Below are 23,880 nucleotides of genomic sequence, written 5' to 3' on the forward strand. Positions count from 1 at the left end.
TGTGCTATAAGAAATGGGGAAGATATGGACTTCATGATAACCTGGAAAGACCTACATGATGCTTAGTGAGCGGAGCAGAACCAGGAGAATATTGTACACAACCACAGATATATTACTTCTGTGATGATTAACTTTGATAGACTTGACTCTTCTCAACAATGTAAGGTTCTAAGCTCCAAAAGACTCATGATGGAAAAGGCTATACACATCCAGAGAAAGAATTACAGTCTGCATGCAGATTGAAGCCAACTATTTGCTCTCTCTTTTTTAAATTAAATTTTATTTTTGGTTTTGTTTCATCTTTCTCATGGTTCATTTCATTGGTTTTAATACTTCTTTACAACTTGATTATTGGGAAAATAAGTTTAATGTGAAGGTAATATGTAGAATCTATATCAGATTACATGCTGTTTTAGTGGAGCAAGGGAATTTGGAACTCAAAAATTTATGGAACTGAATGTTACAAACTAAATTTAATTAAATAATCGATTAATTAATTAATTAATTTTTAGGGAAAAGGAGTGATTCATTTTCCTACCATGACATTGGTAGACTGCCCAGGTTTCATTGGCATACAACAATTAGGCCAGCACAACAGATCTGTAAACCTTTAGTTGGGTAAGCAGTCTAATACCTCTTCTCTCCGACAGTTTCCTTCAGAGCCTCCCAAACAATGAATTAGCTCTGACAATGAGCGCATCAACCTCATCATCTATGTGAACAGTACTGGAAAGTATACTAGGAAGGCAAGTGAACTTATCAAAAGCATTCAAAATTCCTCCATTTGCCAAAATTGATGGTTCCACATATGGATGGGATGGTATGGACTGGTGAAGAATCTCTGTTTTCTTGGTGTTAATTGCTAGACCAAAATGAGCACAAGCAGTAAAGGATCGATTCATACTTTGTTGAATCTCAGCCTCACTGAATGCACAATAATCTGCAAAGAAAAAGCTGTACACCAACTCTCCCTCCACTTTTTTCTAAGAAATATCAATTCCTGAAGGAAGTAAAGTGAAATAGAATCAATGCTGTATAATGGGGGGTATATCTTGAGATCGCTCACTACTCCTATGGCCCATCACCTTGGTTCCAGGCTGCTCCTAGGGGTCTCACATACCACCTCCTGAAATGTGGACTCATTCTCAAGAGTTAAATTCTTTGCTCAGAGAAGGTGGTCTCATTGTACAAATTCTCCCCCTGATGAAGCCCATTATAAGGCTTCTGTCTCTTAACACAAATATACCCCTCCCATCCCACCATGGCAATGTTTGATGGTGGCAGCCTTTCCTTTATCCTTCTGCACTGAAACCTGCTTTCTGTTCCTTGAGGTCCAAATCCCTTTTCAGCACTGTTTTACTCAATTTTTTCATAGCAGCTAGGTGGCACAGTGGATAAACACCAAGCCTAGAGGACCTGAGTCCAAATGTAGCCTAAGTCACTTACTAGCTGTGCCACCCTGGCCAAGTCACTTGATCTCAACTGTAAAATACAGATAATAATAGCACCTACCACATACAGTTGTTATGAGGATCAAATGAGCTAATATTTGTTCAGTGCTTAGGACAGTACCTGTCACAAAGTACGCAATTAATAAATGTTTGTTTCATTCCTTTCTATCCTATTCTCTAATAACTTAATATAAGATTAGAGAAATTATTCCTTATTTTGTTCACCAATGAACTGCACAGGGATGAATCTATACCTTCCTTCTACTTGTATCTCCCTCTTCAACCCATTTATAAGTCTTACCACTGCTATCCTTCCCAAAAAAAGATGAAATTTACTTATAGGGACTCATGAGTATCAGTCCAAGGAGTATTAATTTGCCTTTTCCTCTTCTCACTTCTCATGATAATTTAATTTGCCCTTAAATTTGTATTTTCTTAGATCTTAATGGGCCCCTCATGATTCCTTTATGTTCTTTATTTTACTCTATAATTGAATGTGTTTGTTTTTAAACAAGTGGCTATAAATATGAGAACTGATTTTAATCCCTTGTATTTTCTTACTAATCATACCTATTATCCATTCTTGTCTGTGGAATGCTTAAAGTAAAATATTTTGTTCACTTTTTTTTTCATCCAGATCCAGAATACCAAAGATGTCTTTTTTGGTTAATGGTCCACATTTTCCAATTGAAAAGTAGCGAATTTTTATAGATTGTGCTATTTTAGCTGCAAATTAAGTTACTTTGCTTTTAATATGTTTTTCTATTATCTTCATTGATTTTTAACTGCTTTGTGATAATCCCAATTTATATGAATTGGCATTCTATTATATTTGAAGGCCATTAACCTTGGATTTTTGTAAAATTTGTCGTTATTAAAATTATCAAATTTTTACATTTGTAAAGTTTTTACATAAGTTTTTACACTACAAAACTTAGGATTTCAAGTGTGGGGTTTCTCTTGAGCACTGATCTTTGGATTCAGTTCACTGGTGTATTGACCATGTCAAAAAGTTTTGTGGGGCTTTTTTTGTTAGTTTGTTTGGGGATATTATTTTCTATAGCATGGCATTCAGAATTTTTTTTTTGATTTGTCACTTTCTTATGGAAGAACCACAATTTTAAAATTATTTCTGCACATCGTTTCTCTGAGGTAAGGCACTTTGGCTTATACAGAATTTATGAATTTTTTGCTTCTCTTCTGAATATTTGTTTTCCAGATATTTTCTCAGAGTCATTACTCTTTTGAAGAGATTATACATTATGTCTTCTAAGTTCCACATCTTGATCTGTGTGTTTGTAATTCTGCACTAAAAATTCTGATTTCTGATCATTTTGTTAAAAGAATTGATTTCTCTTTAGAACAACTCTTGAGTTTCTTACTATTATTCTATGATTGCAAAAGTCCACAGAATTCTCTCTTTTTTATTCGTTTTCTGAAAAGAGCTTTTTAATCTTTTTCTATCGCAGTATCATTTTTTTCTGTAATTAAACTTGAAAAGGACATTGGCATATATATGACAGAAGAAGAACATTCTTTATGAAACCATGAATCTCCACTTCATATATCCTGCTTATTTTAAAAAAGAATGTAACAAATTCCACAAAATGTTTTTTAAATTGCCTTATTTATGTGTGGTTTTTTTTTTCTGAATTTCCTGCTCTTCTCTCCCATGGATTTTTAAACATGATTCTGATTGATTACATTGAACCGTATTTAATGGATATGAATGGATACAATGGATACAAAACTTAGATTAAAAAGATGACATCATAAACAAATTAGAGTAGTAAGGATGAAATTTGCTTTCAGATCTATACATAGGGGAAGAATTCATGACCAAACATAAGAGAGAAAGGTTCAAAGAAGAGAAAATGGACAACTGTGATTGAATAAAATTAAAAAGTTTCTGAACAAAAGAAAATGCAGCTAAAATTGGACGGGAAACAGAGAAATGGGGGAAATATTTGCAAATTTCTCTGATAAAGCTCTCATTTCCAAGATGTATAAGGAATCTATTTCAATTTATAAGAATAAGAGCCATCGCAAAATTTAAAATGATCAAAGGATATTAATAGGCAGTTTTCAAAGGAAGACATAAAAGCTATAAATAATCATAAGAAAAAGTGTCCCAAAATATTAATAACTAGAAAACTATAAATTAAAGTAACACCAGTTGTACTTATGTAAATACTTGTTTTAAGTTCAGAATAAATTTTTTTTTAAAAATGTCATCCTGACTCTGAGACTGGATTGCCATCTAATACATCATGTAATTGTCTTTATGATATTAGTCAGAATATGGTAAATGCTAAATGAGGAGTAATTAAAGGAGATAGGTGTATTTGGCACTGGTTGACTGGATACCAACCTATAAAGAAATATATAGTAACGTACTATAGAGCTTCTAATTTTAGCTCAGGGTCTATTCAAAATTTTAATAATAGACTTAGACATTGGCCAGCTAGGTGGTGTGATGGATAAGAGTGTCAGCCTTGGAGTCAGAAAGACTTATCTTCCTGAGTTCAAGTCTGGTCTCAGACACTTACTAGCTGGGTGACCCAGAGCATGTAATTTAACCCTCTTTGACTCAGTTTCCTCAAACATAAAATGAGCTGGAGAAGGAAATGGCAAACAACTCTAGTATCTTTGCCAAGAAAACCCAAAATGGGGTCATGAAGAGTCAGACTCAACTGAAAATGACTGACCAATCAACACAATAAGTACTTTCCAAGTTGATTTTCTTTATGATATTGACAAGTTTGTATTTCTTCTCCTAATGTTAATAATTTCCCCATGTATCAGTTGCTAGTACCCACAGTTCTCTAAAATCATCTTTCATCCTTTCCTAAAGAATATTCCATTACCTTCATATACCACAATCTGTTTTCCCATTACTTAGTCACCTAAGATGCAATTTAAGAGACGTTTTTTGATCCTAGTTCTTTTCCTTTCTTTCTTAATGCCTCCTTTAGAAGCAAGAAATTTATTGTTCTCATGACAATTCCATCCTTAGAATTTTTCTCCCTCTTAAGCACTCCTCTCAAGGTTCATCTGATACCCTCTTCCCCATCTCTTCCTCCATATTTGTATATTCTTTTCACATACCTCAATTATGAGAAATAATTGGCTCAACCTATTTCTTCCTTTCTATACTAGTGAATTCCTTTCACCCTTCCATCTCTTCTTAAAGCACCTAGAGCAGAGCCAAGCACCTGGGTGGCACAGTAGACAGACAGCTGGACCTGGAGTCAGGAAGACTTGAGTTCAAATATGGCCTCAAACAGTTATTAGCTCTGTGACCTTGGGCAAATCATTTAATCTCTTTGCCTCATTTTGCTCAACTCCTCTCCCTCTGTCTAAAGAGGGAATCATACCCTTACCTGTGGGTGCTCTGCCCAAAGGAATATAAATTTTCATCACTGAAACCTCACAAAATATCTTGAGGCTTACAGGCTTGATTTCTTTTTTAAGGACCATGCCCTGAATCCAAATCACTCTCACTCTCATTGATTTGCCCACAATAAGTCCAGGCCCAAGCCTCACTTGTTCATTGCTTGGGCTCTGATGGTTCAGAGTGAGTATAAACAGTAATTGTTTCTGTTTTGGCCAGAAACCATGAGGGTCTTCCCTGTCCAGATTGATTTTCATTTTTTTGTTTTTTGACCAGGTAAAAGAGGACATTTTTTGCCTCATTTCTTACCTATTCTTAATCACTGAATGGGCATTGCTTCAATCAAGCTGAGACCTAGGAAAGAACTTAGCTTCAAAAATCCAAAGTCTCCCACTGCAATTGGGGCCATCTCCAGTCTTCCTGATCTATATCTTTGTCCCGGATCCAGATGGCTCCAGAGGAGACAGTGATGCTGGTGGCTTTGCTCAGCCTTCCCTCACTTAAATCCAATTCACCTGGCAAGGCATAACATCACCTTCCTGATGTCATGATCCTCTCTGGACAAACAACCAATGATGGGGATAATTAATAATAGCAAATACTTCTCAGGGTTATTTTGAGAATCAAATAAGATAACATTTGTAAAGGACTTAGCAAAGTGCCTGGCACATGGCAGGCACTATGTAAATGCTAGTTATTTTGTTGTTGTTGTTATTATTATTATGACCAACCCACCCGCTGCTCCTCTGTGCTTTCGTTTTGTTTTGTTTTAAATTTAACTCCCTCAATACCCTTGGAGATATTAAGATTTCTAAAGGGATGTCTATTTTTTTCCTCTCCCAATTAAAATGTTAAACACATCATCATACAGCCTTTTCCAACTGCTTAAATATATTTACTTTTTTAGATTTTTTCCTGAGTCTTGTGCTTGTATTTCAGAGTTCCTTTTCTATTTTGGTCTTTTCATTAGAAATTCTTGAAAGACTTTATTCTATTAAAGTTTCACTTTTTCCCCTAAAGGATTTTGCTTACCTTTGCAAAGCATCTTTTGTTTTTTAGAATATTACATTCCAAAATCTTCTAGCATTTTTAGGAGAATCTCCCAGGACTTCTGTGCTCTTGTGATTCCTAAGTATCTGAATGCTTGTAGCATTTTTCTTTGACATGGGAGTTCTAGGGTTTGGCTTCAATATTCCTAGGACTTTCTTTTGAGAGTTCCTTTTAGGATATGATCATTAGATTCTTCTTTTTCCCTATAGATGTGGATAGTTTTCATGTGTTATTTCTTGAAATATATTATCTAAGTAATTTTTTTTAAATCATAGTTTTTGGGGAATCCAATAGCTGATTATCTTTCTTTAACCTATTTCACAGATTAGCTGGTTTTTTGATATGCTATCTTTTATTTTATCTTTTGATTTTGTCCTAATATTTCCTGTTGGTTTATGGAGTCACTGATTTCTGTCTAGGCTATTCTAATTTTCAGAGTACGGTATTTGGGTAAGATCTCCACTTTCTCTTGCAGTCTACTTATTCTCCTTCCAATTCTTTCTTCCTGGGTTTTCTCTCCTAATTTTCATTTCTTATCTCTGGTTTATTTCTCCTAGGTATTTTTCCAGTCCTTATAGCAAATCCATTTTTTCCCTTAGAGTCTCTGCAATTACTGACTTGCTCTCTTCTGTTTGAGACATATATATATATATGTATATATATATATGTGTGCATATATGTATATATACACACACAATATTTTTTATACTGGTTGGTGTTTTCCTCTTTTATTTTATTATTATTATTCCGTTTATTCATCTTTCCAAGTTAGTTCCTAAACTGGAAGAATATACCATGGAAAATAGTATTGTAGAACGTTATTTGGAGGCAATTCCACTGAATCCCCTGGATTACTGTAGTGAGCTATGCTTCCCAGAGTTAGGATCACTTGGATCTTCTGAACTTGGAAGTTCAGAGCACTCAGTTTTAAGACTTTCTATGATCTCAAGACAGAGGATTGGGGAATCTAGCTCGAAAGAGGATGTTCCAATCTGAGCACTGCCACACTATTCTGATCACTGCTGTTTTCTGCTTCCACATTTCCCACTCTGAGGAATTTTGACGAGCCTGAAGTTTCCCTTATGGAGTTTTCCACTTGTTCTGCCTCAAGAAATAGAGCCCTTCAGGTTCCACAGAGGTTACAGATCTGTCTCTGTTTATACTGAGAGCTTGATGACTTGTTTGCATTTGTGGACTCTAAGTTTGTTGGTGTCCTCTGTTCTACTTCATGGACTTCTGGCTATCTTTTTATGTAGTTCTGAGATAAAAGAAGTCACTCACAACCATTTTCCATTAGATTGTTTAAATAATTGTTTGATTTGCTGAAATTTCAAGCTTTTGCTGGAATGTGTATAGGAGCTGGTAAGTATGTCTCAGTTCAGCTAATCATATTTGCCAAAAGTCCAATATTTTGTTCATTATATTCTGACTTCTCTTTAAATTTCTATTTATTGTCTGTTTTTATGATTAGTTTTCTTTGTATACTGCATTAATTATGTTCACTTCTTTGTTGTTTTATGTGCTAATGTCTAGGTTTTTATTCAGACTTTCTCCCCTAGCCTTATGGCCTTTTCACTTATTAACAGTATTCCCATTTGTTTTCTGGTTTCCTTCCTGAGTGCCTGACCTTTACTCTTTCCACCACCACATACTCCAGAGGTTGGATGTCATCACTTTCCTTGGACAATGAGTGGAACTTGGGTGGCCAGCCTCTGTCCCAATCCAGAACAACCTCTTCAGGGAGAGGTCATCAACATAAGATAGCATATCAAAAAACCCTATCCCCTTTCTGTCAGGCAGAGAAGTTCTGTCCAGAGGGCTCTCTAATGCACTATGCATTACCCACATTTTCTCCTTGACACAACCAGTTGATCTCTGTTTTCTTAATGTGGCTGAGCAGAATCAGTGTTACCTCTTGTGGGGTGAGGGAGAGAGGCTTCGGGTGATTTACTGCTATGCTGGGACCCCCACAATCATGCACTAAATCACAGATGTGCAGGACTGTTTGGACTGAGTCTGTTGTGTGGAGTAAAGCAGGAACAGAGGTGGGGGAGGAAGGAACAAGCTAACTGGGGAATCTAAGCATCTAAGTTGTTTGATTACTTTTAGGTGGTTTTTTTTTTAACTTTGTGTGGTATTTATTCTGATCTTGGAGATTCAGCTTTAGTTAACTCTATATACAGCACACAATTTCCTATTTTAAGGTTTCTGAGTTGAACATGTGTGATGAAAAACACTGTTGCACCTTTTTGCAATGAGCATAATTCTACTTGATTAAATTTAATTCGTGATTATTCAGAAGACACACAAAATCCTGAAGTGCTTCACTACATGGGAGCTGTACTGAGATGCCAGTTAATACCAACATTTAACAGAAATAAAGATTTAGATGTAAAAAGGACCTAAGAGAATATCTAGTCCAACCTTCCTATTTTTTAAGTGAGCAAACTGAAGCCCAGAGAAACTATAACTTGTGCTAATATAGTTAGTAAATGGCATAGTGAGGATTTAATCCCAGGTCTTTTGATTCGAAATCCAGCACTCATTCCAGTAGCATACTCATTACCTACTCTCTCTTATGAACATAACCCTGACTTTATAATAGAAAGTTATAGGGAAACAGTTAATTTCAAAAATTTGCCCACAAAATATTAAAACTCATCTGTATGTCAAGAAAAGAATTTCTGTACTTTGTGAATGTATAGCCCAACAAAAAACATCATTTTTATTATTTGTGGGGAGGAAGGTTTTTACTCTTATTTTAAAGAGCGAACTTTCTTAACAGGACAACTAAAAAAAAAATCTCAACAACATCAGTAAAAGAATTCCAAAAAATATAAAAATGAAATACAGCATTGTATCACTTGCTTTTTAATATATGAACAATTCTAAAATCTAAGGTGTATAAACAATAGTAACACCATGTCCTATGAGACCAATTGAATGCTACATGATATTTTTATGAAGAGAACTGACGATGAAAAAAGTTTTGGGGAAATGATGAAGTATATCGATTTTGTAATGGGGAAGGCATTTGGTTATAGTGCTCAGAAAGTGCTTAGGAAAAGGGTATATGTTTATATCTAAATAGAATGAGGTGTCATTGGCTAAATTAATAATGCAAACTTGAAGAATAGCCCCAGGCTCAAAAGACCAATTATACAATGCTTTTGTAAACAAATCTATGATAATTTTCCATATTCATGTTTTTCATGAATAATAATTATTGCTAGTGTTTTTTTTCTGCCCAATGTTGGATTTATAAAATGAACAATATATTTTATACTGAAGTGAAAATAATTCTTAACTTTCTGATTGTTGTGTTTTATTTGTACATAATTAATGCAATATACAAAGTTGACATGATTCTACTCGAATTAATCTCCTACTTTGTGTCAGGTAACTTTACTACCTGGTTTATCATAAGGGCTTCAAAACCAAGATGCAAGTAAACAAAAGTTTAACTTCAAAGTTACAAAGACAATATTATATACTGGTAATAATTTGTGTAATATAAGTGAAATAATAAAACAATAAAGAAATTATGAGCATACTATATGTTCTTAGGTTTTCCATAATGTCTGAAAAAGATGTGGAATTTGGAAAAATCATAGGTTTTAAGAAGTTTCTGTAGTGACAAAATTATTTCACATGCTGGTGATAAATCTATGCAAATATTCTACCCATTCCAGTCTTGCAACCAAAATGTTTTTTTTTTCAGAGTTGTGCCTTTCCCCTTCTGATACTTCTGTTGCTAAGATAAAAGTAAATTAAAGTTACCAATTTAATAACTGCAATTTCCATATTTAATTTATACTAGTCTCTAACTTCAGAATAATTCTTGCACTAGCATTGTTTTCTGTACTTTAGTTTATTTGTAAAACTTAAACGATATCTTGAATAATATAACTGTCCTGCCAATAAAACATGTTTAATCATCCATCTTAAGAATAATAAAAATATTAATTAATAAAACAAATAGTGGCACAATCACACATTCATTTAATTTTCATAAGAATCTTCTGAGGGAAATCTGAGAGATATTAATGGGATTCAGGGTGACCATAGATGCAAATGAAAATACAGAAGTAATAATGTCTATAATATTTTACTTAAAAAACACAAGCTCCCTGTTAATCTATTACTTAACACTGGAAGCATGGACGAATTCAACTAGCTCAACCCACTGTGGATTAAGTTGAAATAATGTTATTCAGAGAGATAACTTCAACTCCTGGCAAAGAATGCAACTTTGAACTTGACTAGTACTATCAACCTACTTTCAAATCAGCTAAGTTGTACAGGGTGTTCCTAAAGTCTGGACACAGAGGGAAAAATGCATATTTTCAAGAAATGAAATAAATGAAATTTTCAACAACATTTTATTCAATTGGAATATTAACAGATAACATCTTCAATGATTTCTATCATTTGTGATACAAAGGTTGATGTGCTTTGCAAGATTCACATGAACTCGATGCAATAACTCCATACTGCCATCAATTTTAGCACATCCACTCTTCATGCGTTCAATCAAGTGTGTTGCATCTGTGATTTTCATTGAGTACACCTTCTCCCTTAGCATACCCCAGAAAAAGAAGTCAAGGGGGCTAAGGTCTGCTAATATTCCAATTAAATAAAGAAAACGTTGCTGAAAAATTGTGCCTATGTGTCCAGACTTTAGGAACACCCTGTAGTTCATAGGATCAAAGGATAATAGATTTAGAGATGGAGAGACTTTATAGAATTCATTAAGTTCAACACCTTTGTTTTATAGATAAAGAAACTGAGGCTCAAAGTAGTCGAGTGATTTGCCCAGGGTCAAATAGCTAGTAAGTACCAGAAGAAGGATTCAGATTCAGTTCTTCCTGATACCAAATTCAACAACTGAATCTCAAAGATTAGAACTGACAGAGTACTGAGCAGAATTAAATCAAAATCGAAAAGGAATGTGCATCAAAGAATTTCAATTATAATTACTTTTATTAATTGAAATAAATTTTCTTAGAAATAAGGTGAGCTGAAATGCATTTCCAAGCTATTATTTTTAAAATATTCACTTTATGCATTATAATGAAAATTACTTAAGTTGGCTAACTAATAAAAAATACAAAGACACCTTTGTTGAATACGCCCTATCACTGAAGTGTAATTATTTCATCTTTTCTGACAGCATGTAGTTGATGATTTATATTTTTATTTTTTAAAAAGCATGCTGAACAAAATGGCTTTGGATGATGTTAAAAAAAAAAATGCCCCAGCTACTGTATGTAGTGCAGGCTCTTGAGAACTTGATCTCCACATAGAAAATGGGTAACATGGTTTTTTTTGTGGGACAAAAGTATCAAAAGACTATGGAATTCCATAATTAAAGACACCTAATGAGCAAAACACTGCAAGCTACCAGAAGCTTGGTATCTAAAGGAGAAAGTATCTTTTTATGAAAAGAACACTAGACGAGATGACAGAATATCATTAATTTCCTGTAAAAAGATCCAACTTTTCTATACCATTCCCTCATCTAAAAATTGAAGGGATGGGACAATATGATCTAGATGGGTTACTTCAGCTTTAGGCATCAACTATGCTAAGACTCTAGGTAAAATCTAAGACACATTCTTATTCATGGCTTTCCTTAATTTAAGTGAAAATAGCTCCCAAAATGTGGATCCCAAAGTAGGTAACCTCAGTTCACCACCATAACAAATGTGTCAAAAAGTAATAATGTCTCCCCAGGTGGGTGACTATTCAAAGCATTTAGATATTAAAACAATGAAACTTTCAAAAAGATAGATGTCAGATGGAATAAGAGACAGCAGATTGAACTGTAACATTTACTACTACTATGAATGCTATAATCACTGCTTTAACAGTAGAGTTTTGAACCATATTAAAAATGTGATCATAACTAAGAGTGATTAATCAATTACTCTTAAACATAATCTTAAAATGATACTTTATATTCTAGGTCTATTGTTCTCAAAAGTTTTCAGTTACGCAACAATATTTGTAAGAAAAGAATGTTTTGACATGACAATCCTTTCATTTACCTACCAGTTGTTGACATAACATGTAGTCCCTACAGTTGTAGGTCAAAATCTTTTTCAGTATCCTCAAAGCAATTCCACCCTGACTATTATCAAATGACCTCTTTTGCTCCATCTTCCTTCTCACAGATAGAATAGTATTTGCCTTGACTAACTGTGTCTATCTCTGTCTCTCCGTTTCATATGACCTCACATACAAGGAGGGTCAAGTCTCCCCTATATTTAATAAACCTTTCCCAATGATGCTCTGTCCATGCAGTCTCCTTTAATTGTCAAATGGCATTAAAAAACAGATCATAATTGCTGCTTCCACATTCACATCATACACTTAATTACTGACCTCTTTCAAATTGGCATCTACCATAGCACTTTGTTAAAAATTATTCTCTCTCTTGAAAGTTATCAATGATCTTCTAATTATCCAGTGCTGTGCATTTTTTTTTCAGTTCCTATCTTCCTCAATGCCTCCTCAGGACGTTACTCTGATGACAACCACACATATGTTACTGATATTCTCCTCAGTTGGTTTCCATGAAACTACAATCACACTCCTCTCTTGCTTCTAACTGTAGCTTCCCCCTTTATTTTGTTCAATCGTATCTCTTTATTTTGGTCAATAAATGTACTAGTTCCTTATAAACCAAGGCTTGAACTTTTCTTTCCCTCCATGCTACAACCTAGGACAACTTCAAGTATTCTAGTGGTTTCCACTATTATCTATATCTATCTATGTATCTATCTATCTATGACTCTCATCCAAACAATCACCAAAGTGATTTGGTAGTTTAATAATGCTGTCAAAAATGATTTAATATGGCATGACCTGTTTCTGATAAATTCATTCTGACTCCTTGCAGATATGCGAACAGGATCAGAAAAAGGAGAGTAGAGTAAAATTTTATGTTAAGAAAGTATATTCAAGAGAAGAAATTCAAGGACAAACAAGGCGATCATAACGAAAAATATCTGGCTGAAGTTACCGAAGTATACTATAGATCACCTGGACAGAAAAAGGAAAAGTATGTTGAATCTAGGGAACAAATTATAAGCATTTTGTAATGGAATACTGAAACAGTAAGGCAATAATAACAATGGAGGTGATAACTGTCCAAATGCCTCTGTAGTTCTGTATCACAAAGTATACGAGACTCTCCACATAGAAGGTAGAAGAAGTAAACCATTTATTTAGACACCAGAGGACCACAACCCACAAGTCATTTATCCAATCTATCAGAGCAGTAAAGCATTCCACACACAATATCACAACCTGGAGCCTCACCATCACAAAACCACTCCAACCCCCCGCTGGGGTCTTCCCCAAAACAAACTCACAGTACAGCTAAGTCAGCCTGTTCAGCTCTATCACAACAGCGGCCATTAGCAGCCATAACATCTTTCTCTCTCTTTCTTAGCATTTCTATGACATAACTTCCTTTTCCTGTCAGGAAGCTCCTCCCACCATGAATGTCTTAGGCTTCCTGTGACATAAGCAGGTTACATGGCCTATTAATGGGTGGGAAAGATCTTCAAATCAAAGTTGCTACTACAAATACGCAGGAGTGTTTTGTGTACTTTGGTAGGTTAATTCCCAAACATTTTTTATATTTTGAATAGAATTTCATTTTCTGTTTTTGCTTCTGGCATTTTGTTATCATTGTGTAGAAATGCTGCTTGTTTGGTTCTTTTTGGAGGGAGAGAGGGGGGTTTATTTTGAAGAGGGCAACTTTGCTTAAGTTAATAATAGTCCCAACTAATATCTTTACTCATTCCCTAGGTTTTCCTAAATAAACTATCAGCAAAGAGGAATATCATCTCCTCTTTGCCTACCTTTATGCCTTTAATTTCTTCTCATGGCATTTTCTAAGCTATATCAATAATAGTAGAGAAAATGAGCATCCTAATTTTACTCCTATATTTACTCGGTGTAGCTACATGAGTCTAGAAAAAATTTATGATATTTTAAAATACCTACATCTCTTATGACACTATACTTTATAGATTTTTAGCATAAATGAGTTCTGTACTTTGTCAAAGCTTTTTCTGTGCCTATTGAAATAATCATGTGGTTCGGATATTTTTGTTTTTAAATATTATTATGTCAGACAGAGTTGTAGGAAGACTAGTGCACTGAGCTGTGAATAAGTGCATTTCTATTTTGGAAAGCAATTTGGAATTACACAAATAAAGTTATTAAAATGCCCATACAATTTGACCCACAGATTCCACTACTGGATTTACATCCCAACGAGATCATTCATAAGAAAAGAGTCACCATATACACCAAAATATTCACAATAGCACTGTTTCTGAGAGCAAAGAATTGGAAGCAAAGTGAATGGGGAACAACCAAACAAAGTGTGGTACATGAATGTGATGTAATTAGTATGGCGTAAATGGAAAAATTTGGATGATCTGGTACCAAATGAAGTAAGCAGAGCCAAGAAAACAATATACACAGTGACTACAGCAATGTAACGGAAATGACCACAGAACATTCAAAAATGAAGGTTACAAAATTCAAAAGAACAAGTCTGGCTCCAAAGAAGAGATATGAGAAAACACCACTCCTTTGCAGAGTTTGGAGGCTCACAGTTGAAATATATTACATATATTTTCAGATTTTTGGAAAGTATTTATTTATTTGGTTGATTTTTTTAATCTCTTCCTCTTTTTCTTTAAAAATACTATTTGTTATGTGGAATGGCTCTCTGGGAAAAAGCATAATAGGAAAAAAATTCTGGCAAGACAAGAAATAAGACACTAAGAAAAATTTCTATTTTTTAAAAAAGCACCTGTAATAAGAAAGAAGCCAAGAGAATCTAGAAACTTCCTCAGTGAGAAAACATAATCTCCTTTCCAAGGAGAGAGGTATGACAGCCAAGAACAGTATTTCAGTATAAATATCCATAAAATCTCATGGAGGTAGTGTAGTAGAAAGGACCATGGATTTCAATTTAGAAACCTGGGTTCCAATTCCTCCTTCTGACATTCCCTGAGCAACTTTCAACAAAAACAAAAACAAATAAAGCTCTTGGAATTCATTTTTCTCATTTGTAAAAAAGATCAATTACATCAGATGACCTGTAAGGTCACTTCCAGGGTGAAGGTGGTGGAAGAATAAGAGAGGCTTAGTGAGTTTTTTAAATATCAGAAATGGGCTTTCATTGATGTATGGAACTCCTAGTAAGTAAACTCCCTCCACTAATTTACATCAGCAATTCTTCTGTGATGTGTGTATAAGTGTATCAGAAGCAGAATTTCAACCTAGATCTTCCTGACTCCAAAGCCATCTCTCTATTCATGTATTCCATTTTGCCTCCTATATTAGCAGTAACATCACACACACACACACACACACACACACACACACACACACACACGGAAGGAACACAGAATTAGTTAGCAGAAAGTTTGGCTCAATTAAAACTCACTTAAGTCAGATCATTCCAAGAATAAATATAAAACTGGAAGGAGAAAAAGGGACTAAAAATGTTAAAGATGTCACTGAGAAAATCAAATATTGATTTTCTGTTTATTCCATTATGTAATTGATTCTATTCAGTAACTGCCTGAGCCATGATTCTTTCTCCTGGAGTTAAGTTCAGAAGTTCATGAGTCTAGAAGTTCAGTTTTCCCTCCCTGAGTTAGTTTAAAATTCCACTGTCCCATTATATCCTGCTAAAAGGCACCATAACAATGAAGCTGCTTAACATATATGCACCAAGTGGTAAGGCATACAAATTCTTAGAGGAGAGGTTAAGGGAGAAATAGATAGCAAAACTATAATATTGGGAGACCTCAACTTCCTCCTTTCTGAACTTGATAAATCTAACCTCAAAATAAATAAGAAAAAAGTTAAGGAGGTAAACGGAATTTTAGAAAAGGCACATATGATAGACCTCTGGAGAAAACTGAATGGGGATAAAAAGGAATATACTTTCTTCTCAGCGGTACATGGCACATACTCAAAAATTGACCATGTACTAGGGCATAAAAACCTCACAATCCAGTGCAGAAAGGCAGAAGTAGTCGAAGCATCCTTTTCAGATCATGATGCAATAAGAATCATTTTTAATAAAGAACCATGGAAAAATAAGCTAAAAACTAATTGGAAACTAAATAATCTAATTCTAAAGAATGAGTGAGCCAAAGAACAAATCAGAGAAACAATTAATAACTTCATTCAAGAGAATGACAACAATGAAACAACATACCAAAACTTATGGGATGCAGCAAAAGCAGTTCTTAGGGGAAGTTTTATATCCCTAAATGCTTACATGAATAAAATAGGGAAAAAGGAGATCAATGATCTGGGCATACAGCTGAAAAAGCTAGAAAAAGAGCAAATTGAAAACCCCCAATTAAATACCAAATTAGAAATACTGAAAATCAAAGGAGAGATTAATAAAATTGAAACCAAGAAAACTATTGAATTAATAAATAAAACAAAGAGATGGTTTTATGAAAAAAACCAATAAAATTGATAAACCTTTGGCCAATTTGATTAAAAAAAAAGAAACAAGAAAATCAAATTACCAGTATCAAAAATGAAAAGGGTGAGGTCACCTCTAATGAAAAGGAAATGAAAACAATAATTAGGAATTATTTTGCCCAACTGCATGCCCACAAATTTGACAACCTTAGAGATATGGATGAATATCTACAAAAACATAAACTGCCCATGTTAACAGAAAAGGAAGTGAAATTTCTAAATAACCCCATCTCAGAAAAAGAAATTGAGCATGCCATCAATGAACTCCCTAGGAAAAAATCTCCAGGGCCAGATGGTTTTACATGTGAATTCTATCAAACATTTAAAGAACAACTAATTCCAATACTTTGTAGACTATTTGGGAAAATAGGTGAAGAAGGAGTCCTACCAAATTCTTTTTATGACACAAATATGGTACTAATACCCAAACCAGGTAGAGTCAAAACAAAGAAAGAAAATTATACACCAATTTCTCTAATGAATATTGATGCAAAAATTTTAATAAAATATTAGCAAAAAAATTGCAGCAACTCATCAAGAGAATAATACACTATGACCAGATAGGATTTATTCCAGGAATGCAAGGCTGGTTCAATATTAGGAAAACTATTAGCATAATTGAACATATCAACAACAAAACTAGCAGAAACCATATGATCATCTCAATAGATGCAGAAAAAGCCTTTGACAAAGTACAACACCCATTCCTATTAAAAACATTAGAAAGCATAGGAATAAGTGGAACCTTCCTTAAAATTATAAATAGCGTCTACCTAAAACCATCGAAAAGCATTACTTGTAATGGGGATAAGCTAGATGCATTCCCAATAAGATCAGGGGTGAAACAAGGATGTCCATTATCACCCCTATTATTCAATTTGGTACTAGAAACTTTACCAGTAGCAATAGGACAAGAAAAAGAAATTGAAGGAATTAGAATAGGAAAAGAAGAAACTAAATTATCACTTTTTGCAGATGATATGATGATTTATTTAGAGAATCCCAGTGAATCAAGTAAAAAACTACTTGAAATAATAAACAACTTTAGCAAAGTTGCAGGATATAAAATAAACCCACGTAAATCCTCAGCATTCCTATACATTACTGACAAAGCCCAACAGCAAGAGATAGAAAGAGAAATTCCATTCAAAGTTACTATAGAAACTATAAAATATTTGGGAGTCTATTTGCCAAGACAAACCCAGGGCCTATATGAACATAACTATGAAACACTTTTCACGCGAATAAAGGCAGATCTAAATGAATGGAAAAATATCAATTGTTCATGGTTAGGCTGAGCTAATATAATAAAAATGACAATTTTACCTAAATTAATCTATCTATTCAGTGCCATACCAATCGAACTACCAAAAAAGTATTTTACTGAGCTGGACAAAATAATAACAAAATTCATTTGGCAAAACAAGAGGTCTAGAATATCTAGGGTATTAATGAAAAGAAATGCTAGAGAAGGTGGCCTAGCCATACCACATGTTAAACTGTACTACAGAGCAGCAGTCATCAAAACTACCTGGTACTGGCTAAGAAACAGGGGTGTGGATCAGTGGAACAGGACAGGTACACAAGATGGAGAAGTCAACAACTATAGAAATCTACTCTTTGATAAACCCAAAGAGGCCAGCTTCTGGGCTAAGAATTCACTATTTCACAAAAACTGCTGGGAAAATTGGAAAATGGTAGGGCAGAAACTGGGCATAGACCAATATCTTACACCATATACCAGAATAAAGTCAAAATGGGTTCATGATCTAGGAGTAAAAGCTGATACCGTAAGTAATTTGGGAGAGCAAGGAATAGTTTACTTATCAGATTTATGGAAAAGAAAAGAATTCATGACCCAACAAGAGATAGAGAGCATTACAAAATGCAAAATGGATAATTTTGATTATGTTAACTTGAAAAGTTTTTGTACAAAAAAAGCCAATGCAACAAAAATTAGAAGGGAAGCAGAAAATTGGGAGAAAATCTTTGCAACTAGTATCTCTGATAAAGGCCTCATTTCTAAAATATACAGGGAACTGAGCCAAATATATAGGAATACAAGCCATTCCCCAATTGAGAAATGGTCAAAGGATATGAACAGGCAGTTTTCAGAGGAAGAAATTAAAGCTATCTATAGGCATATGAAAAAATGCTCTGGATCACTACTGATTAGAGAAATGCAAAATCAAAACAACTCTTAGATACCACATCTCTCCTGTAAGATTGGCTAAAATAACAAAGCAGGAGGATGATAAATGCTGAAGAGGATGTGGGAAAATTGGAACACTATTACATTGCTGGTGGAGTTGTGAGATGATCCAGTCATTTTGGAGAGTAATTTGGAACTATGCCCAAAGAGCCATAGGAATGTTCATACCCTTTGACCCAGCAATACCACTTCTAGAGTTGTATCCCAAAGAAATCACACAAGAGGGAAAGGGACCCATATGTACAAAGATATTTATAGCGGCTCTCTTTGTGGTAGCCAAGAATTGGAAATCAAAGGGATGCCCATCAATTGGGGAATGGCTGAACGAGCTGTGGTATATGAAGGTAATGGAATACTATTGTGCCATAAGAAATGGGGATGATATGGACTTCATAACAACCTGGAAAAACCTACACGACACAATGCTGAGTGAGCGGAGCAGAGTCAGGAAAACATTGTACACAACCACAGAAATAGGGATTCCGTGAGGACCAACCCTGATAGACTTCACTCTTCTCAGCAACGCAAGGTGCAAGGACAACTTCAGGGGACTCATGATGGAGAATGCTATCTTCATCCAGAGAACGAACTGTGAAGTTTGAATGCAGATTGACGCACACTACATGCTCGCCTTTTTTCTTCTCTTTTGTTTTTGTTTTTTTTTTTTTTTGGTTCTGTCTCTTCTTTCTCATGATTCATTCCATTGGTTATAATTCTTCTCCACAACTTGACTAGTGTATAAATTAATTCAATGTGAAGTTATACATGGTAGTTTTATGAGATTCCATGCCGTCTTGGGGAGGGAGGAGGAAGGGAGGGGAGAAAATCTGGAACTCAAAATTATGTAAAACCGTGTGTGGTAAACTAAAAATAAAAAACAATATTTAAAAAAATATTCCATTGTCCCAGAAATCACCTTAATTCAAAGAAATAAGTTATCTCTATACAGCCTTGCATACCCATGTACAATTAAGAGAGATCTGTTATCTCATTAACAAGCCTTGTAACATGCAGATGGGCACCAGGAAGTCTTGATATCTCTACAACACTGACTGTCCTTCAAGAAAGTCTGGTCTATTATCGCTGTGACACTAACTAGACATGCACATTGCACCCCCCTGCCCCATCCCCTACCAGCTTTCCATAGCAACCAGATGGAAGGAGGGGTTGTTGCTAGCCTTGCATTCCAGAGTTCCATCCAATCATATTGTTTTCCATCATCTATGACACTTCAGACTTTATAACCAACCATATTGTTTTCTATCTGTGATGCTTCCTCTACTTTTTTCTCTTGTACTTGTCTATTGGCTGACTGAGGAATGAAAAGAACCATTTTATTGGTAATTACTAACCTTACCAATAAAGTGAATATGCTTAGAACTCTGTGCCTCCATTTACCTTAATTTCAATCATGACAGCATGATTCGACAATAAACTATCATCTCCATCAGTGTCAATGGAATCAAAATATTTGAACTCTTGATTTGAAAATTTGAACATTTGAGATTATCATAATTTCTAATGTTCCATATATACCATAAAGTAGAAATGGCAATATAGAAAAGAAAAATAGGGGAAGCGGTCACGGATATACTGAGGTCTCTAATGGAAATAGTATAAATTGAGAGCACTGAGGGATCAAAAAATCTGAAAGAGATTAAGATGTTAAATGATCATTATGATTATTATCAAAATAATATGATTGTGAGGATAATTAATACCTATTCAATTCTCTATTTTCTTATCACTACAAAAACTTTTAATAAGAATCACACAAGTATGGAGCATAACTCCATTGAAAATATGAGCAACAAATGACCAAGACAGACTTATACAATCTATACTCTAGCAGCACACAATTTTACAGCCAATCAATGCCCTGAAAAGCATTTATTAGGGAGTTTACAATGTACTAAAGAATGAAAAGTTCTGAGAATATATAATACTTCTCTAGTTATTTACTGATTATAACACATTTGAGTAGGTTACTAAAAGGAAATCTTAAACAATCTTCCCTAACAAAGTGTCTCACATGTATCGCTTAAAATCATAAGAGATTCTTTGAAATCTATAACCACGGAGTTAAGTTTGGTTGCTCTCAAATTAATATCATAGTGCGACACATACCCACTCCAGTTATTTGTCACTGTTATAGAGAATTCTCTGAGGATAAAGATGTTTCCAGGATATTCTTATTGGTCGATGACATTGTATTGATGGCATCAAGCTCTGAAAGACCTCCTAAACATCCTAAACTAAAACGATCATCACTGAAAAGAGTTCAGCATAACTATCCACAAAGAAAAAACTATATGGATAAAAAAATCCCTTTAATCGATACAATTATATAAAGTCCTGAAAAATGACAGCTCTAGTCAATCACTATATATATCTTAGACACTCTAGGAATACAATGTATAGGGCCTAGAAATGAATAAAGGGAAGAGAATGGGATGATTTGAAGTAGAAAAACTGTGCACCTTGTTCAATGACGCTGTTTCACACTATAACAAAACCTTATCATTTTACCATAAATATCCTCACAGTGACACAATAAGCCAGTGAATCATAGAATATCACAATCTCTAAATAACAAAATTTGTGGGTCACATAAATGGCAACAGAGAGATTGATGTATGCTGAACACAAACTATAGCATATTACTCATGACTAAGTACTAAATAAATTTACTCATGACTAAGTACTCAATAAAATGAGAACATATTTTATATATTACCATTAAGTGCAAATGTTAAAAGTACTTAAATGAGAACCCTTAATTCCTGTGTGGCATTCACACATTCATATTATTTTAAATCTATATTTACTAGTGAATTAAGTAATTTTGAGAACATCATCTTATCACCTGTTTCTTAGTAAATCATTCATTACCTGTAATCACACCAGGGACATCTGTAGGGTTTTTCTCCTGTATGAACCCGTTTATGTCGAGTCAGATGTGACTGAGTTGTGGAGGCAAAGTTACACTCATCGCATTTGAATGGTTTCTCTCCTGTAATATATCAAGAAATGTTATGAATTGGCAACAAGCTTTTAAAAATCATGCATCTTTGTAATTCAAATTCATTTTAGAAAATGTTAAAAAGTGATTATCAACGTATTTGTAAAGATCAACGATTCTTTCTTAACATATTTACATGATACAGAAAATACAAAGTAGTCAAAATTTCTCTGAGATCACTTTCTCTCCAATTGTCACATTGACATACATTGTCACATACTTCTATCTTACTCCCTCTTGAGTCTCATCTAAACTTTGCATTTCCCACAATACTTAGCCCAGTGTTTTCTATATAGTAGGCAATTAACAAATGATCAGTCAATGAAATAAGTATATTTTGAACATACGGGTAGAGTCAATACTTCATAGCCAAACAATTTCAGGGAATAATTTGCTATCCTAAAACTAAACAGTCCATTTTATTTTGTTAATTCAATGTTATTTTAAGGTCTGTATTTTTTCTTTCTCCACCCACCATTCAGAAATGGAAGAAAAACAAATCCATTACAAACATGTAGTCTGGTAAAACAAAACAAATTTCCACATTGGCCATGTTCCCCCTACCAAAAAAAATGCCTCAAACTGTACTCAGTCCATTTTACCTGTTTCTCATAACAATATTTTTGTTGTTGCATAATTTGTTCTCCTGGTTCTGCCCACTTCACTTTACATCAGTTGATACAAGTCTTTCCAGGTTTCTCTGAAAATATCCCTTTTGTCATTTCTTACAACACAAAAGTATTCCATCATATTCATATATGATAACTTCTTCATCCATTCATCAAATAATGAATATCTCCTCATTTTTCAATTCTTTAAAGCTCTAAAAAGAGCTGTTTAAATATTTTTTTGTAAATATGGGGCATTTTCCTCTTCTTTTAAACACCTCTTTGGGAGTGCTGACCTAGCAGTAGCATCACCGGGTCAAAGAGTACGCATAGTTTAATAGCTATTTGGGCATGGTTCCAAACTGCTTTCCCAAATGGCATAAACAGTGTACTTTAAACAGATATAATATATTGCACAGTGATTATAGTTTAGAATTCCACTTGGAGGCACTTTATATGTTTTTTAAAAAAAATCTTCAAAAGATCTATAAATTCTTTCAGTGAAATATTCCTTTCACTAACATTGGCACCAAGACCTGAACTTATTACTGTACAATACTATGTAAGTTGATGTGGCCAAAAAAAGTTGTCATCTTGCGGCCAAACTTCTAGTGATGAAATCGATAAACCATGCGTTGCCTGTATCTAAGACATTTCAGCCCTATCAAGAGAACCACCATCCCTTTAGTCACCCAAGTTCATAAACTCGGCATCATGCATTCCACATATCCCATCAAATAGCAAATAGTAGTATTTCTACCTCCAAAACATTTCTGATTTGGATCCAATTCTCTCTACCCAGTTACTCTGTTACTAATGGGAACAACTGCAGCAACATAATGAGGCTTTGTCCGAGAAACCCCAAGTAAAAGGGAAGTTTAGAAAGTGTCCAAAACAGAATTCATCATCTTTTCCCCAAGCCTTCATTCCTGACTTTCACTCACTCCACATATCTAACCTATTGTCAAATCTTATAGTTTCCGTTTTCATAAAATCTCTCGTATATGTTCTTTTCTCTCAAGTCACAAAAAACCCTCATCAATCTCTTGGTCAAAACAGTATAATAGCCTTCTAATTGGCTCCCTGGCCTCAAATATCTCCTCCATCCTCAAATCCACTCCCCAATCAACTCCCATAGTAGGATTCCTAAAGTTTGTTTCTGATCACATCAACTCCTCATTAAGCCCTTCCCCTTCCCCCCAAACCCCACACACAAGCACACTTCTAATGGTTTCTTATAACCTTCAGGATAAAAAATAAGGTCCTATATTAAGCATTTAATAATCTTCATAACCTGGCCCATTCCTACCTTTACAATTTTCTTTCATTTTACCCCACTCTCTACATATTCTATAATCCAGCTATAGTGACCAACTTGGATTCCTCACGTACAAACTCACATTTCCTATTTCTGTGCCTTTCCAATGGATGTCCCCCATTCCCCAGGACTGGAGTTCTTTCCCTCCTCAATTCTACCTCTTAGATTCCCTAGCTTTCTCCTGCAGGAGGCCTGTCTCAGACCTCCCTATTGCTAGTGACTTTCTCTCCTAGAATTACTTTCTATTTACTCTACATCTTATAAAAGTTATTTAGAATTAGTTATT

General features: G+C 34.5%; 1 protein-coding gene across 1 annotated transcript in view; it reads right to left on the minus strand.

Moving 5' to 3' along the window:
- The window catches only part of ZNF407 (zinc finger protein 407), a 558,544-nt gene that overhangs the window by 221,533 nt on the left and 313,131 nt on the right, over positions 1-23,880 (minus strand). Inside the window, exon 6 of the mRNA XM_036759309.1 lies at positions 21,539-21,659. Within this exon, the coding sequence (XP_036615204.1) occupies positions 21,539-21,659 (121 nt within the window). The remainder of the gene's footprint in view (positions 1-21,538; positions 21,660-23,880) is intronic.

Source organism: Trichosurus vulpecula, chromosome 1 (genome assembly GCF_011100635.1).
Source record: "Trichosurus vulpecula isolate mTriVul1 chromosome 1, mTriVul1.pri, whole genome shotgun sequence".
NCBI lineage: Eukaryota > Metazoa > Chordata > Mammalia > Diprotodontia > Phalangeridae > Trichosurus > Trichosurus vulpecula.